The 18,785-nt window shown below is 36.4% G+C and overlaps 1 protein-coding gene across 2 annotated transcripts in view; it reads right to left on the bottom strand.

The window, feature by feature from the left end:
• BRIP1 (BRCA1 interacting helicase 1) overlaps positions 1-18,785 on the bottom strand; it is a 195,103-nt gene that overhangs the window by 174,957 nt on the left and 1,361 nt on the right. The window contains exons 2-5 of one of the 2 annotated variants that reach the window (XM_064583715.1): positions 17,556-17,674; positions 16,126-16,237; positions 13,879-14,052; positions 1,721-1,848 (exon numbers count right to left, since the gene is read on the bottom strand). In XM_064583715.1, the coding sequence (XP_064439785.1) occupies positions 1,721-1,848; positions 13,879-14,052; positions 16,126-16,237; positions 17,556-17,648 (507 nt within the window). In that variant the 5' untranslated portion in view covers positions 17,649-17,674. Of the gene's footprint in view, positions 1-1,720; positions 1,849-13,878; positions 14,053-16,125; positions 16,238-17,555; positions 17,679-18,785 lie in introns of both variants that reach the window. The other variant, XM_064583714.1, reaches the window with a different exon arrangement.

The raw sequence follows: 18,785 nt of genomic DNA on the forward strand, positions 1-18,785 counted from the left end.
TCCCTGCTCTGCGGGAAGCCTGCTTCTCCCTCTCCCACTCCCCCTGCTTGTGTTCCTGCTCTCGCTATGTCTCTCTCTGTCAAATAAATAAATAAAATCTTTAAAAAAAATAAAAATAAATAAATAAATAAAAAATAAAAAATAATTTTTTAAAACTCAGAATAAAAATTTTAAATGTAAATAGTTATGATTTCCTACATGATAAAATAAATTATTTGACTATTAGTATTATTATTACTTACTAGATATTTGATAATTCAAATTGTACTTGACTAAATTTCTTCTATAAATACTACTAAGTTTTCTTTCCAAACTGTCTATGCCTTTTCCTACTTGCCAAAAACCTATTTACTTAAATTATGAAGTGGAAAAAAAAAACCATTTCTATTGATAATCCCATTCCTACCAAAAAAAGAAATGAGAGTCAATTAAGTCAGAGAATAAATGTTATTTGTTGAGCCCTATCACACAACATCCAACTCTATATACACATTTTGAAGAAGAAAATCTATACAGATTCATACTTCATTTGTAATCACTACTTTTCCAAAAATAAACTAGTTCATTCTATTTCTAAAATCAAGGTTTAACTATGGAAGTTAATAAAGATTATAAGTAGAATAGATAAACTACAGAAGAACGCAAACACTTTTTGAGTATATTCAATTAGAAATATATAATTATCTACAAAGGACATGCTAATTAATTATAATAATCTCTTTATTTGTAACTAAGTCTATCAAAGTCCTAGCCTATCTCCCTACCTCACTGCCATGAACTCTATGACAGAACATTGTATTTATGGGCGCCTGGGTGGCTCAGTCGTTAAGCGTCTGCCTTCAGCTCAGGTCACGGTCCCAGGGTCCTGGGATCAAGTCCCACATCAGGCTCCCTGCTCGGTGAGAAGCCTGCTTCTCCCTCTCCCACTCCCCCCTGCTTGTGTTTCCTCTCTCACTGTGTCTCTGTCAAATAAATAAATAAAATCTTAAAAAAAAAAACCAAAAACACTGTATTCATGTATGAAAAACACATTTCATATAAAATGTTTAGTAATTTTTAGAAATAAACATTTTATCAAAGTGCCTGGGTGGCTCAGTCATTCATCGTCTGCGTTTAGCTCAGGTCATGATCCCAGAGTCCTGGGATTGAGCCCTGCATGGGGCTCCCTGCTCGGCGGGAAGCCTGCTTCTCCCTCTCCTACTCCCCCTGCTTGTATTCCCTCTCTCGCTGTCAAGTGAATAAATAAAATCTTAAAAAAAAAAAAAAAGATACATTTTATCATGTATTGATATTAAAACTCAATAAATAAGAATAAACCTTGTCATTATGCTAAAACTATCAATAACAAAAATATTCATATCAGAGATATTTTGACCAAAAGAAAATGCCATAATTAGGTAAAAACAACAGAGGACTTAAAAAGTACAAAGTATCTGTTTTACCAATATATGCCTTAAGTAAGTATTTTACCATCAAATTCTTCATATATAGAAAAGCACCATGCTGTTTCACTTTAAAGACATGTTATTATGAGTAATCTACTGTAACAACAAACTCCTTTGTAATGCATAACTATACAAAATGAACTTACAATAATTTACCATTTAATTTCTATGATATAACCCAATTAAATTGTACAAGTGCCAATGAAAACTTGATTGATACTTAACTCCCGTGTACAGTGGTAACGGTATTATTTCACTGCCAATAAACTGTTTACCTGCTGTGTGGTTTCTAAGGGTCGAATTCTTTTCTTCTCTACTTGAAAATCATCATTTTCATCTCTTTTTATGGAAGCCTGTTTCTTGGCAGATAGCTTTGCAGCCAGCGTAGTTTTTTCAGGAGAGTCTTATATAAGAAGTCATAAAAAATTAGCATAAAAAACTTAGGCAATTTTTCTAGGAAAAATTAGAATCAAGATGTTAAGACTTCTCAAAATTTCAAAACATACTTTAAAACATGAAAAGCTCAACATATTTAAAAGCATTTCTTTACCACTGAGTTTACTTAAAAAAGATATAACATTTTGAGAAATATGCTTTCAATAGGAAAGTTCAATTCTGATTTAATAGGTTTATGTTTTTGTAGACGACTCCCAATAATGTGGTTTAAAAAATATAACTGTAAGGGTCTCACAAGAAAATGTATTTCATTTATATAAAAATCTTTCTTTACAGTGTCTCAATGTTCTTCCCCACTAAGCTTCTATATGTTCTTTAGGCTTCAAAATACAGCAGAATCAAGCTCCTATAATCTGTCTTTTAATCCCACTACCCTGAAGGTCATCAATGACCTCTTAATCACTTAATATTAACCCACATAATAAATGTGAACAGTAGGTTTTTAAGAAGTCAAGTCAGTATGCCCAATATCATATAGCTAGTAAGAGGCAGAGCATGGATATGAGTGACTCCTGCTGTCTGACTCCAAAATCCATCAGCATAACTTTTAGGGATACAGCCAAACATAACACTGTCTTCTTGAAATACAACACACACATTTCCTTTTTCCTTAATTTCTGTAACACTTTTCTTAACTGTTCCTATACATTGGTTTCTCCTTTTCCCTAAATGTGAGTGCTCTTAAAAGTACCTCCCTTCCTCTCAGCTCTTCTCTATACATTCCCTCCACTCCCAGGGCTTGAATTCATTTAACAAGCTTTTACTGAGTCCATACAATTCCAGACATCATGGAAAACAGTAAAAAAGAAACAGCCTCTGGCCTTAATAAATTTACAGACTATTAGAGAAGAAAGCCCTGAAAGCAGGTCCAATACTATTTTCAAAAGCCAAGTTTGAGTCTGTAAAAACACACGTAAATCTATGCCACACAGCATTGATTTTCAAGTTTTTTCCGAGAGGACTATATATCTTAAAGAAATATTGCCTAAAATTTCTAAAGTAGAATAAAGGACCTAGAACTTCCCTGACTCATTGCCCCCCCACCCCCAGAGGCCATATTTTTTTCCTATGACTCTTAGGAACATAGTTTAAATACCACTGTATTCTAGGGGCACCTGGGTGACTCAGTCAGTTGGGCGACTGACTCTTGATTTCAGCTCAGGTCATGATCTGAGGGTCATGGGGATCAAGACCTGCATCAGGCTCTGTGCTGGGCATGGAGCCTGAATAAGATTCTCTCTCAGGGGTGCCTGGGTGGCTCAGTCAGTTAAGTATCGGTCTTCAGCTCAGGTCATGGTGCCAGGGTTCTGTAATAGAGCCCCACATCCAGCTCCCTGCTCAGCAGGGAGTCTGCTTCTCCCTCTCCTTCTGCCCCTCACCCACTCATGCTCTCTCTCTCTCTCAAATAAATAAAATCTTAAAAAAAAAAAAAAAGATTCTCTTTCTACTCTGCACCCTCCCACCCACCACTCACACTCTTGAGTGCTCTAAATAAATATATAAATAAACAAATATCACTATATTCTAAAATCTTAATGGTCTTGTCTTTCATACTTAGGTTTTTTTTTTTCTTTTTTTTTGACCTATACAATTCAATTTTATTAGTATCAGGCAGTGGGCTAAAAGTTTTACACAGATCAGCTCCTTCTACCATCCCATGAAGTAGCAATTATTATTTTACAGTACATAGAAAGACGGAGTAAGTGCCCAAGGTAAACAATGGAATTGATTCCAAACCTGTTTCCGACATAATCCAAAACCTTTTTGTTTTTTTAAGATTTTATTTTTAAGTAATCTCTACACCAAACAGAGGGCCAGAACTCACAACCCAGAGATCAAGAATCACATGCTCTACTGACTAACCCAGCCAGATGCCCCCTTTTAACTTTTCTTTTTTTTTAAGTAAGGTCTATGCCCAACATGGGGCTTGAACTCACAACCCTGAGACCAAGAGTTCCATGCTCTACCCACTGAGCCAGACAGGTGCCCCCAATAGTTTGAAGTTTTAAAAAGTTACCAACTAATATAAGCTCACTGTAAAAGATTTAAGCAAATTAGAAGTATAAATAAGAAATAGTAAAATGCCATCCACTTCCCTCCCTCCCTTCTTCACTTGCTCATTTCTAATTCTTCCTCTCTGAACTAATCACTACTTATCTTTCAGAATGAATCCTTCTGGATGACTTTCTTTTTTTCATCATTTTTTTTCATCTTCATAAGTGTACTCTTTTATCCCCATCCTATAAATTCCCCCATCCCCCACTCACTTCCCCTCTGGTAACCATCAATTTGTTCTCTATAGTTAAGAGTCGGTTTCTTGGTTTGTCTCTGCTTTTTTTCCCTTGGCTCATTTGTTTTGTTTCTTAAATCCCATACATGAGTGAAATCATATGGTATTTGTCTTTCTCTGCCTGGCCTAACATACTTTCTAGTTCTATGTTGTTGGAAATGACAAGATTTCATTCTTTTTATGACTGAATAATATTCCGTTGTATATATATATACCATATCTTCTTATCCATTCATCTATCAATGGATACTTGGGCTGCTATCAATGGATACAAAGTCATAGTTTGGCTATTCAATTAATGCTGCAATAAATACAAGAGTCCATGTATCCCTTTGATTTAGTGTTTTTGTATTTTGGAGGGTAAATACCCAGTAGTGCAACTCCTAGATTGTAGGGTAGTTCTGTTTTTTTTCTTCCTTTGTTTTTAAAGATTTTATTTATTTGACAGACAGAGTATAAGCAGGGGTGAAGGAGCAGAGGGAGAGGGACAAGCAGACCCCACTGAGCAGGGAGCCCAATGCAGGGCTCGATCCCAGGACCCCAAGATTATAAACCTGAGCTGAACTCAAACACATAACTGACTGAGTCACCCAGGTGCCCCAGGGTAGTCCTATGTTTAATTTTTTGAGGAACCTCCATACTGTTTTCTACAGTGGCTACACCAATTTGCATTCCCACCAACAGTGCAAGAGGGTTCCTTTATCTCCACATTCTTACCAACACTTGTTTTCTTGTGTTTTTGATTTTAGCCATTCTAACAGGTATGAGGTAGTATCTCATGTGGTTTTGATTTGCAGTTCCTTGATGATGAGTGATGTTGACCATCTTTCACGTGTGTTGCCCATCTATACGTCTTCTTCAGAGAAATATCTGCTCATGTCTTCTATCCATTTTTTAATTGAATTATTTTTTGGGGTATTGAGTTGTATCAGTTCTTCACACATTTTGGATACTAACCTTTTCAGATATTTCATTTGCAAATATCTTTTGCCATTCAGGAGGTTGCCTTTTAGTTGTATTGCTTGCTTTCTTTGCTGCACAGAAGCTTTTTATTTTGATGTAGTCCCAGTAATTTGTTTTTGCTTTTATTTCCCTTGCCTTAGGAGACATATCTAGAAAAATGTTGCTATAGCCAATGTCAGAGATTATTGCCTGTGCTTTCTTCAAGGATTTTTATGGTTTCAGGTCTTACATTTAGGTCTTTGATCCATTTTGAGTTTATTTTTATGTATGGTGAAAGAAAGTGGTCCAGTTTCATTCTTTGGCATGTGGCTGTCCAGTTTTCCCAACACCATTTTTTTAGGAGACTTTTTTCCATTGTATACTCCTTCCTCCTTTGTCAAAGACTAATTGACCATGTAATTGTGGGTTTATTTCTGGGTTTTCTTGATATGTGGATCTGTGGGTCTATTTTTGGCCAGTATCATACTATTTTAATTACTACTGCTTTATATTGTAATTTGAACTGTGGAATTGTGGTACCTTTAGTTTTGTTTTTCTTTTTCAAAATTGCTTTGGTTATTGAAGCAGAACAAAGTCATATGTCACATCAATAAGAGAAAGGATAAAAGCCATATGATCATTTCAATAGATGCAAAAAAAGCATTTGACAAAGTACAACATCCATTCATGATAAAAACCCTCTGCAATGCAGGTCTAAGGGAACATATCTCAACATAATAAAGGCCTTATATGAAAAACCCACAACGAACATATTTAATGGTGAAAAACTGAGAGCCTAGGGTCAGGAACAAGACAAGGATGTCCACTCTCATCACTTTAATCAATATAGTACTGGAAGACCTAGCCACAGTGATTAGACAACCTAAAGAAATAAAAGGCATCCAAATTGGTAAGGAAGAAGTAAAACTTTCCCTATTTGTAGATGACATAATACTATATACAGAAAACCCTAAACACTCCACCAAAAAACTACTAGAGCTGATAAATGAATTTGGTAAATTTTCAGGATACAATATCAATGTACAGAAATCTGTTGCATTCCTATACACTTATAATGAAGAAGCAAAAAGAGAACTTAAGAAAATGATCCCATTTACAACTGCACCAAAAACAATAAAATACCTGGGAATAAACTTAACCAAAGAGGTGAAACACCTGTACTCTGAAAACTATAAAACACTGATAAAGAAATTCAAGGTGACTCAAAGAAATGGAAAGACATTCCATGCTCATGGGCTGGAAGAACAAAGATTGTTAAAAATGCCTAAACTACTGAAAGCAATCTACAGATTTAATGCAATCCCTATCAAAATACCAACAGCATTTTTCACAGAACTAGAACAAACAGTCCTAAAATTTGTATGGAACCACAAAAGGCCTCTCATACCTCAATCTTTAATCTGCCTGGAATGAATTTTTGTGTATGGCATAAAGTAGGACTCCAATTTAAATTTTTTCATAAGGATATCTAAGTACCGCTTATAAAAAAAAAAAAAAAAGTCCCTACTTAGTCCTCTGCTCTGTAAACATGCCTTTTTTTTTTTTTTTTTTAAAGTAGGCTCCACACCAGCATGGAGCCCAATGCAGAGCTTAAACTCACAACCCTGAGATCAAGACCTGAGCTAAGATCAAGAGTCAGACACTTACCCAACTGAGCCACCCGGGCACCCCTAGACATTACTTCTATAAATAATCAAGTTTCTAGATAGATGTGGAACTGAATTTGGGTTCTCTATTGTTTTCCACTGGTCTAACACTGTGCTAATATTAAACTGTTCTAATTACTATAGCTTTATATATAAAAAATCAGGATATCTCATAGATAAAGTCCTCTCACCTTGACCTGGTTCTTGAAGAATGTCTTAGTCCTTTGCGTTTCCATATATATTTTAGAAAAGACATATAATTTTGCGCTCTGTGATTTTTTTGTCAAACTGGTAAAATACCCACAAAATGAATCTAGATCTTGGTTCTCAACTGGGGCACTTTTAACACCCCAAGTCCCAACCCAGGGGACATTGGGCATAGACATTTCTAGTTGTCAAAAAAGACAGGAATACTACTGGCATCTAGTGGGTTGAGACCTAGGAGATGCTGCTAAACATCCCACAATGCATAGGACAGCCCCCATAACAAAGAATTATCCCATTCAAAATATAATAGTGCCTTTGTTGAGAAACTCTGCTCCAAATAAATCAAGGGGCAAATTTGTATGGGCCCACTAAAGGGTAGGAAATATCCACCCAAAACAATAATTTAGTTTCAGAAAAACTGAATTGCCATGTGCCAAAATTAGATTAACCCCAACTCATTTTTTAAAAGTCACATTATATGCATATAAAAAAAGGCTTATCTTCTTGTTCTTTATATTTATAGCAGGGGAGTTTATAGGAAGTTTATCAAAGTCTTTAAAATATAACATATAGGGGCACCTGGGTAGCTCAGTTGGTTAAGTGACTGCCTTCGGCTCAGGTCATGATCCTGGAGTTCCTGGATCGAGTCCCGCATCGGGCTCCCTGCTCAGCGAGGAGCCTGCTTCTCCCTCTGACCCTCCCCCATCTCATGTACTCTCATTCTCACTCTCTCAAATAAATAAATAAATCTTTAAAAAAAAAATAAAATAAAATATAACATATAAAGAAACAAGATCTATCTAGAATATATTTTTTAAAAAAAACCTAGAAATTAGTTAAGAAACAACCCAATAGAAAAATGGACAAACAACTTAAATAGGCAATTCACTAAAGGGGATATTCAAATAACCAATAAACATATAAAAAGATGCTCAACCTCATCAGTCATCAGACAAATACCAATTAAAATTCAGGAGAACACCACAGACGCACCAGAACAGCTAAAATTTTAAACAACTGGAAATATTGTTTTTTTTTTTTTTTTTTTTTTTTTAAAGATTTTATTTATTTATTTGACAGAGACAGAGACAGCGAGAGCAGGAACACAAGCAGGGGGAGTGGGAGAGGGAGAAGCAGGCCTCCCGCCGAGCAGGGAGCCCGATGTGGGACTCGATCCCAGGACCCTGGGATCATGACCTGAGCCGAAGGCAGTCACTTAACCAACTGAGCCACCCAGGCGCCCTGGAAATATTAAGTGTTAACAGGAATATTGAACAATGTAACTTCTAAATACTGCTAGATGTAGGGCAGAAGGGTAAATAAATTGGTTCAACCACTTTGGAAAATGTTAGCAATATCTATTATAGCTGAACATAAGCACACACTATGACCAGCAATTCCATTTCTAGGTATATATCTAGTAAAAAATATCCATTTGCACTAGCATGAACAAGAATGTTGATAATATAAGACTGTTGAATCACAGACCTGTACCTCTGAAACAAATACATTATATGTTAAAAAAAAAAAAGAAGATAGCAGGAGGGGAAGAATGAAGGGGGAGAATCGGAGGGGGAGACTATGGACTCTGAGAGACTATGGACTCTGAGAAACAAACTGAGGGTTCTAGAAGGGAGGGGGGTGGGGAGATGGGTTAGCCTGGTGATGGGTATTCAAGAGGGCACGTACTGCATGGAGCACTGAGTATTATATGCAAACAATGAATCATGGAACACTACATCAAAAACTAATGATGTAATGTATGGTGATTAATATAACATAATAATAAATTTACAAAATTTTAAAAATAAATAAATAAAATAAAATCTCTAAATCCCCCCCAAAAATGTTGATAATAGCATTAATAACCAAAAATAAAAACCACTCAAATGCCTAACAGCTGTAGAGCAGATTAATAAATGGTAGAAATAATATACAAAACCTAGTACTATATGCAACACCACCAATGAATCTCAAAAATACAATGTTAAGCAAAAGCAGACAGGCAACACAATGTGCAAGAGTACACATGTAATTCCATTTCTTTGGAGGTAAAAATCATCAATGGTGACAGAAGGGAGGATAGCAATTAGGGAGGGCCTCTACGGTAGAGGTTATGTCCCATGTTTTTTATCTAGGTGGTAGTTACATGACTGTTTACTTTGTGAAAATTCATCAAGCTTATACACTTACAATCCCTGAACTTTTCTGTGATTAGGTTATATCGTATTAAAGAACTTACTTAAAAATACAGAGTACCAAAATATAACCCTGATTCCATCTGATTCTTCAAGAGACTGTTCTAAACAACTTTAACTCACAGTCACATTAAAATGCAGGCTGCATATATATTGACAACTGATTTTTTACAAAGGCACAAAGGCAAAGCAGTGAATAAAATAGCTTTTTCAATAAATGGTGCCAAACAATTAAATATCCATATGCAAAATAAATGAACTTGGATCTATACCTCACACGATCTACAAAATTAACTAGAAATAGATCTCAAGCTAAAAGTAAAAGCTAAAATCATATTTGATAAAAAAAATTTGTAGGGCGCCTGGGTGGCTCAGTCGTTAATCGTCTGCCTTCGGCTCGGGTCATGGTCCCAGGGTCCTGGGATCGAATCCCACATCGGGCTCCCTGCTCTGCGGGAAGCCTGCTTCTCCCTCTCCCACTCCCCCTGCTTGTGTTCCTGCTCTCGCTATGTCTCTCTCTGTCAAAAAAAAAAAAAAAAAAAAATTTGTACTCAAAATATATAAAGAACTCTCAAAACTTAACAATAAGAAAAAAACAAAAAACAAGCAGAAGATTTGAACAGACATTTCATCAAAGATACAGATGGCTAATAAGCACATGAAAAGATGCTCAACTGTCATAAGTGACTAGGGAAATGCATATTAAAACCACAATGAGATATCACTACATACCTAGCAGAATGGTAAAAAAGACTGATCATACAAAGCATTGACAAGGATGTAAAGAAATGGGAACTCCCAACCACTGTTGGTGGGAATGTAAAATGGTAAAACCACTTTGGGAAACAGTTTGGAAGTTTCTTACAAAGTTAAACTAAGTGATCCAGTTATTTCTAGTATTTACTCTAAAAAAATGAAAGCACATGTCCATCACAAAGACTTATACAGAGATATTCACAGTAGCTTTATATGTAATAGCTTAAAACTAGAAACAATTCAAATATACATCAGTAGGTGACTGGATAAACAATTTGTAGTATATCCATACGATAGAATATTACTCAACAATAAAAATTAACAAACTGCAAACTGTCGATACATGCAACAACATGGATAAATTTCAGAAGAATTATGTTTCACAACAAACACAACAAAAGAATTATGTTAAGTGAAAGAAGCTAGACAAATATGTGTACAAACTACAATTCCATGTAAATAAACTCTAAAAAAAATGCAAACTAATCTACAAGCAAATCAGTGGTTGTTTGGAAAGAGTGAGTCACGGAGGCTTGGGAAGGAGGGAGATAACAAAGGGGCAAGAGAAAACTTTTGAAAGTGATGGACATGTTCACTATCCTGATGCTTTAATGGAGGTACACCTATGTCAAAACTTATCAAAGTGTACCATTTATATATATAGTTACGTCAAGTATATTTCAATAAGGCTGTTTTAAAAAAAAATACAGGGGGCGCCTGAGTGGCTCAGTTGGTTAAGCAACTGCCTTCGGCTCAGGTCATGATCCTGGAGTCCTGGGATCGAGTTCCGCATCGGGCTCCCTGCTCAGCGGGGAGTCTGCTTCTCCCTCTGACCCTCCCCCCTCTCATGCTCTATCTCATTCTCTCTCTCAAACAAATAAATAAAATCTTTAAAAAAATAAAATAATAAAATAAAAAAAAATACAGGTTGTAGGGGCACCTGGGTGGCTTAGTCAGTTAAGCGTCTGCCTTTGGCTCAGGTCATGATCCCAGGGTCCTGGGATCAGGCCCCCAGTTGGGGTCCCTGTTTGGTGGTGAGCCTGCTTCTCCCTCTTCCTCTGCTGCTCCCCCTGCTTGTGCTCTCTCTCTCTTTCAAATAAATAAATAAAATCTTAAAAAAAAACAGGTTGCATATAAACATAAATCAGAACTCCTTTAATTATCTCAAAGTCAATTCCATTCATTCATACAACAAATATTTATCTAGCACCTACCATATGCCAGGCACTCTGCTAAGTACTAAAAATACAATGATAAGGGGCGCCTGGGTGGCCCAGATGGTTAAGCGTCTGCGTTCGGCTCAGGTCATGATCCCAGGGTCCTGGGATCGAGCCCCACATCGGGCTCCTAGCTCAGCAGGGAGCCTGCTTCTCCCTCTGCCTCTGCCTCTCTCCCTCCTCATGCTCTCTCTCTCTCTATCTGTGTCTCAAATGAATAAATAAAATCTTTAAAAAAATAAATAAAATAAAATAAAAATAAAAATAAAAATACAATGATAAGCAAACTGACATGGTCCCGGACCTCAAGGAGTATATAGTCTGCTACAGGAAGCAGAGCTTGATAAATGATGTACACAGGCATATGGATAATGCAAACTGTGACAAGTGCTATGAAGGAGAGGCCCAGTGAGAGGACAGAATATAATAGGGAAACCAAATCTAGTCTGACAGAAAGGTCAGTATGGCTCCTTCAAGGAAATGACATTTAAGCTGAGACCTAAAGGAAATGCAGGATAACAAATGGAAGATGGGACTTTCCTCAGAAGAAACACTAACATAAACAAAGGCTCTGAGGCAGGCGAAAGCATGATCCTCTTAAGGAACGGAAAGAAAGCCAAAAGGGCTAAGGGTCAAAACAGTATAGACAACACTATTGGTCACCTCTTCAGCATGTATTCAACCACCTCTTCCTCATTCCTAACAGAATCATACTTTAGTTCAAGCAGCTACCCTCCTCCACACATGGTCATGTGTTTTAGAAGAAGATAACTCCATCCTTCGTTTTAGAAGTGGATACTATTTAGGGGCACCAGGGTGGTTCAGTTGGTTAAGTGCCTGACTCTTGATTTCGTCTCAGGTCGTGATCTCAAGGTCATGAGATGGAGCCCCACATAGGACTCCGTGCTCATCAGGAGTCTGCTTGAGATTTTCTCCCTCTTCCTCCGCTCTTCCCTCTGTCTCTCTCCCTCCACCAAATAAATAAATAAAATCTAAAAAAAAAAGACGTGGATACTCTTTAGACTTAAGTCAATCATAGCAACCTCTTTGCTTCCTGCCAGGTGATTAAAGGATGGCATGAGTAAAAGCAGGAAAAGAAGTTATTACATGCTCTAACCAAGAGATGGCACTTTGGACTAAGGAGGTATCAATGGAGATAGAGAACTAAGGAGGTATCAACAGAGATAGAGGAGAAATAAGGAAGAACAAAGTGTATAGGATGTCTCCTCAGTTTTTGACTTAGGTAAATAATGGTTATTAATCCTTTCCATATACTCAAAGCCAAAGAAATATTTTTAAAAATTAATAATCTTGTGATATTCTTAGTATACTTCTCTTTAAAAAATCTAGTAAGAACTGTTTCAGGATCATATTTAAAACATACCTGATTCTCTACTCAGCCATAAAAAAGGATGAAATATTGGCATTTGTGACAACATGGATGGACCTAGAGGGTATTATGCTAAGTGAAGTAAGTCAGAGAAAGACAAATACAATATGATTTCACTTATGTGGGGAATCTAAAAAACAAATGAATAAACAAACAAAAAGCAGAAATAGACCCATAAATACAGAGAACAAAGTGATGGTTGCCAGAAAGAAATGGAAGATACATGCTTCCAGTTACAGAATAAATAAGTCACAGGGATAAAAGGTACAGCATAGGGAATACAGTCAATGGCACTGTAATAGCATAAGGTGACAGATGGTAGACATACTTGTGGTGAGCACAGAATAACACCTAGACTTGTTGAATCACTATGTTGTATACCTGAAACTAATGTATGTATTATAGTATGCCAACTATACTTCAATTAAAAAAACTAATGTATGTTAAAAAAAAAAAAAAAGCCTCATATAAGATACACTGTCCTCAGAAGTTCAGGCAAACTCCTAAGGATGAATAAATGAGGCTAATTGCATTTTGTCTTACAAATCAGTGTTTTTTTAGGGGCGCCTGGGTAGCTCAGTCATTAAGCATCTGCCTTCCACTCAGGTCATGATCCCAGGGTCCCTAGGATCGAGCCCCACATCGGGCTCCCTGCTCAGCGGGAAGCCTGCTTCCCCCTCTCTCACTGTGTCTCTCTCTGTCAAATAAATAAATAAAATCTTTAAAAAACACAAACAAACAAATCAGTGTGTTTTTTAAAATTCTAACATGTAATTTTTTTTAAGATTTTATTTATTTATTTGAGAAAGAGAGAGGGAGGCATGGGTGCATGCAAACGGAGGGAGGAGCAGAGGGAGAGGAAAGAGCGAATTCCAAGCAGTCTCCCCAGCTAGCAGTCCCCCCACCTAGTGCAGAGCCCAACCAGGGGCTCAATCCCACAACCCCGAGATCACCACCTGAGTGGAAACCAAGAGTTGGATGCCCAACTGACTAAGCCATTCAGGAACCCCAAAAATTCTAACACATAATTAACAATACTGTCTACAAATAAGATCAATTTCTAAATATCATTTATTGTGCATTGCCTTCTTCAAAAAATGATTTAAGCTAGCAAAATGTCTGAATAAATTAGAAGTCAAGCCAATAAAACAGTCCAAGGATATCTGACTAACCTATGTGTTATCTAAAAATAATTCCAGAGAAATTAGGTGGAGATAAATAGTCAATTATGCTAAACAAATTTAAGTCTCACAACAGCAATAATTAAGGCTACTACAGATACCAACAGAGCCAGGCAAAATATAAACTACCTTGACAAGCTGATGAAGTGTCATTTCTTTCAGAAGGTGGTGTACTTGGACCGTTGAAATGATGTGAAGTTCCTTGGTTCAAGTCAATGTTTGTAAAATTCTTTGAATGGCATACACAACAACATGATGATGGTACTTCAGCTTTTTTATTTAAGCTTTCATCCACTGGCTTCCCTAAAAAAAATGAAAGAACCCAAGTTGTAATATTTCTCTTTAAAAAACATTAATCTTCCTCTGCAACTACGGTGAGCGACCACCCAGTTTGCATGAGATTGGGAGGTTTCCTAAGATACAAGATTTTCAGTGCTAAACTGGAAAAGTACCTGGCAGATATAAGCAAGTCGGTCACCCTATCTCCAGCATCAAATTACAAGAGAGAAACACTTATACCAGAAACACTTATAGAGAAGTTATCATCAATTTACATAATTTGTAAAAATCTGGTAATAGTCAAAGAATAATAACGTTAACCACTTGGGTATTCACTTATATTGAGATTTATTAAAATATCAAGCAGGGAAGATTAAAATAAAGACCTAAAGTATATTCTTAATTACTACTATTTCCCTGAAGAAACAAAGCTCAATACATTAAATAATGTAAATATATAAGGGTTAAATCATTCCCACTTTATGTATCTATTTCAAAGAGAAACATGTTTCATGATGTATCAATTCTGATACACGTATCAAAAGATATTTTAAAGGGCGCCTGGGTGGCTCAGTCGTTAAGCGTCTGCCTTCGGCTCAGGTCATGATCCCAGGGTCCTGGGATCGAGCCCCACATCAGGCTCCCTGCTCCGCGGGAAGCCTGCTTCTCCCTCTCCCACTCCCCCTGCTTGTGTTCCTGCTCTCGCTGTCTCTCTCTCTGTCAAATAAATAAATAAAATCTTTAAAAAAAAAAAAAAGATATTTTAAGGTCAATATTCAAATAAAACAGGTAATTTTTAATACTTAAATAGAATACATAACCTTACAGAGGTCTACATTGTGTGCCTACATGTATACTACCCTTGATCTTAGCCAAAAGGCCAAGAAGCAATGGCCTACATGTATAAATACACAGTTCACAGATACTAAAAAAAGGTGAATAATTAATCTATTTTCTATGAACAGTATTGATATTATTTTCCCATCTGTACTACATAAATACTACTAATTCTATTTTTCAGTCTCCCATTAAAATTTTAAGTTATTAACAGATTATCTCACTTTTCCCCAAAGAGTAACATCATTAACACTCAAAATGAACAACAAAAGTTATAAAATATTTATTCTTTAATAGTCTTATCAGGAGCACATTTCCTTTTAAAAAACATACATATACACACACACACACATAAAAATACATATGTACATACCTACATACACTCATGGTTAACTTTAAATTCTCCTAATGCTTTAGGTCATATCCATCTAATTATGTAACTAAAATATATCCAATACTGTATTTCAGATTTATTAGGTATATCAGCTAGTCTTTCATAAAAGTAAATGTTACTAGGCCTTTGTTAGCAAATAAAGTAAAAGTAATAGAAAATAATATGTATTTATGAAAACAATATTATAATAAACTTTTGCTTATCTGGCATCCAAACAAGTAGAAAAATCAATTAGAATATTTTCTTTATATATTCTATGGTCTGATGTTATAAAGAAGGGACAGATAAGGAAATATATTAAAGGATTTAGTCAAAGCAATTATTTGTGTATGTTATAGCACCATGACAGGCCCATCTCTTACATCTTTTACATACAAAATATCATAATCATTTTCATAATAACTAAGCATCCAAGATTCTTATTAGACTCTGAATCATCAAATAGACTATATTGTGTTCAAAACTGTTTTAGAATTAACAACATATTTTGCTCTGTAACTTGGGGCAACTGGATGACTCAGTTGGTTAAGCATCTGCCTTCTGCTCAGGTCATGACCTCAGGGTCCTGAGATCAAGCCCCACATCAGGCTCCCTGGTTCAAGCGGGTAGCCTGTGCTTCTCCCTCTCCCTCTGCTCTTCTCCCTGCTCCCTTGCTCACTTGCTCTCTCTCAAATAAATAAATAAAATAAAACAATATAAAATAAAAAAGGAAGATATACAACTTATAAAGAAATACCTTAAAAGAGAATCTGTACTTAAATTAGCTAGCTAGAACATGGTTGAGTCATTTTGGATAAAAAGTACTTTATTAAAATATTTTTTTCTGGTCCCACTAAGGAACCTGAAGGTATCAACCAACTACTTACCACTAAGAGACTGTTGCCATGCTAAAGCAGAACAAAGTAAGGCTAAGCTTTTCCCACTTCCTGTTGGGCTCTCCAACAAACAATGTTGCTTACTATTTAATCCTCTGACAATCTATGGACACAAAAACAATAAAAATATCAATAAACAATTTACTTCATTAGGGTCTCTCTCCATCAGAAGTATAAATACAATGAGAAGTAAGGTTGCACTTCCAGGAGCACAGCAATAGCAGAAGGGAGAAAACCTAAACTTTATTCCTTTATACCTCTCCCTAAAATTATTATGGCCTTAAAAGCATATCAAGCAAAAAAGAAATGAAAAAAAGTAATTTATGCCTTAATCATTTCTGTAAAACTAGAATACAGCACATCAATATCTTTGATGAAAACTTAATGGAGGATACTGCTCATTGGAGTGTAAACTGTTAAAACCACTCAGTACAGGGGTGCCTGGGTGGCTCAGTTGGTTGAGCAACTGCCTTCGGCTCAGGTCATGATCCTGGAGTCCCTGGATCGAGTCCCGCATCGGGCTCCCCGCTCGGCAGGGAGCCTGCTTCTCCCTCTGACCCTCCCCCCTCTCATGTGCTCTCTGTCTCTGTCATTCTCTCTGTCTCAAATAAATAAATAAAATCTTTAAAAAAAAAAAAAAAACCACTCAGTACAGAAATTAATAATTCCTAGGAAAGTTGAAGATCCCCAACTCTAACAAGTCCAGTCCTATGTATATACTCCAAACTTTTCACACATGAACACAAGGAAACCTGTATAAGAAAGTTCATAGCAGCATTGTTTATAATTGCTAAAGAATGTAAACAACTTAAAAGTCTATCGAAAGAAAATGGACAAAAAAATTCTGGTACGTTCATATAATGGAATACTATACAGCAAGTAAAATGGATTAACAATCAACAGGCCTCTTAAAAATGTTAAGCAAAAAAAAGTCAACTTCTGCAGGTAGGTATAGTATCATATCATTATGCAACATTTAAAATATGTGAAATAAATACTCTTGCTCACAAACAAGATATAAAGTAAATATGGTAAAATAATCAGATTTAACAAAGTTGGTTTACTTAAGTTTGTATATTAATTTTCTATGACAACTATCTCAAAAAAATTATGGTGAGAAATATACTGTTCTATGTAATGTATAGCAAATATTTTGTAGAAAGCACTAATTCTGCAAAGTAAATAGAAGTTCCAACTGAGATGAGAACATTTTTCAGAATGTTCTCCTTTGTCTCCATTTTAACAATGGACAGATACAGTTTAGCAGTGATCAGTATTATTTTTCCAAGTTTAGATGTTCTTCAATGAACCCGGCAAATATTTTCAATCCATTTACTATCTGGAAAAATGAATGTAGTCTCATGAATTATAAGCACCTGTATCTTAATAAAGACTTAAAATAACTATTGAAAAATACTTACAGAATTCATCATAGCAAGCTGTGATGGGTAAGCTTTATAAGGAAAGGTAATCTTCACCCCACCAATTGTATATTCAGACCAAACTGAAGACATAATGCTTTACTATTTACTTCAGATTCCTAACTGCAACAGAAATGAAAATCAATATTGAAACAATACCAAAGAAAACCAGATATCCAACACTAGGACAGATGTCTGGAAATAAAAATTGGAACAAGTGTTTAAGCAAAACAAATGGGAAAGTAAAAGAATTTCCTAGTCTTACAAATCACAGTGGTTGACAGCATGTCTTGGAATCTGACAAATGTGGATTTGTATTCCTGCTGTGCCAAAGCTGTGGACTAGGAGTTAGTATAAACTCTAGACCAGGTTCTGAAAACAACTCATATACGTTACCTTGATTATGTCTCTTCACTTCTCTAAACTAAGATCCTTATCTGTAATAACCCCTAACTTAAAAACTGTTATGAGGGAGAAAATGCCTTGGCACTAAGTAGGTGCCCAATAATTCTTATTTAAAAATCGGGGGGGGGGGGGCGCCTGGGTGGCTCAGTCGTTAGGCGTCTGCCTTCCGCTCAGGTCATGATCCCAGGGTCCTGGGATCGAGCCCCGCATCGGGCTCCCTGCTCGGCGGGAAGCCTGCTTCTCCCTCTCCCCCTGCTTATGTTCCCTCTCTCGCTGTGTCTTTCTCTGTCAAATAAATAAATGAAATCTTAAAAAAAAAAAAACAAAACTTCTCACTCCTCCATAGGTCAAGATCTCAGGGTCCTGGGATCAAGCCCCACATGGGCTCCCCGTTCAACAGGGAGTCAGCTTGTCCCTCTGTCTCTCCCCACGCTAGTTCTCTCTAATAAATAAAATCTTTAAAAAACAATAAAGTAGAGGGGCACCTGGGTGGCTCAGTTGGTTAAGATTCTGCCTTCAGCTCAGGCCATGATCCCAGGGCTCAGGGATGGAGCCCCATATCTGGCTCCTTGCTCAGCTGGGAGCCTGCTTCTCCCTCTGTACAGAAATGTGCGCAAAACTCCAGTATCTAAAACAGAAGTGATCTACTTTAATCCCCCCACCCTTCTAAACCACCTTTTCTGAACCTAAGATACATAGATATAATTCAGCAACTGTGATCTCTTGTTATTGCATGTGGAAGTTTCTGTGCATGACTGCATTTTTCTGAAAAGAGTCCTTAGATTTCTCATTCCCAGAAATATACACTAAAGATATAACTGAAAA

This window comes from Mirounga angustirostris, unplaced genomic scaffold, assembly GCF_029215605.1.
Source record: "Mirounga angustirostris isolate CCGP_5_RB_7025 unplaced genomic scaffold, mMirAng1.0.hap1 SCAF_17, whole genome shotgun sequence".
Classification (NCBI taxonomy): domain Eukaryota; kingdom Metazoa; phylum Chordata; class Mammalia; order Carnivora; family Phocidae; genus Mirounga; species Mirounga angustirostris.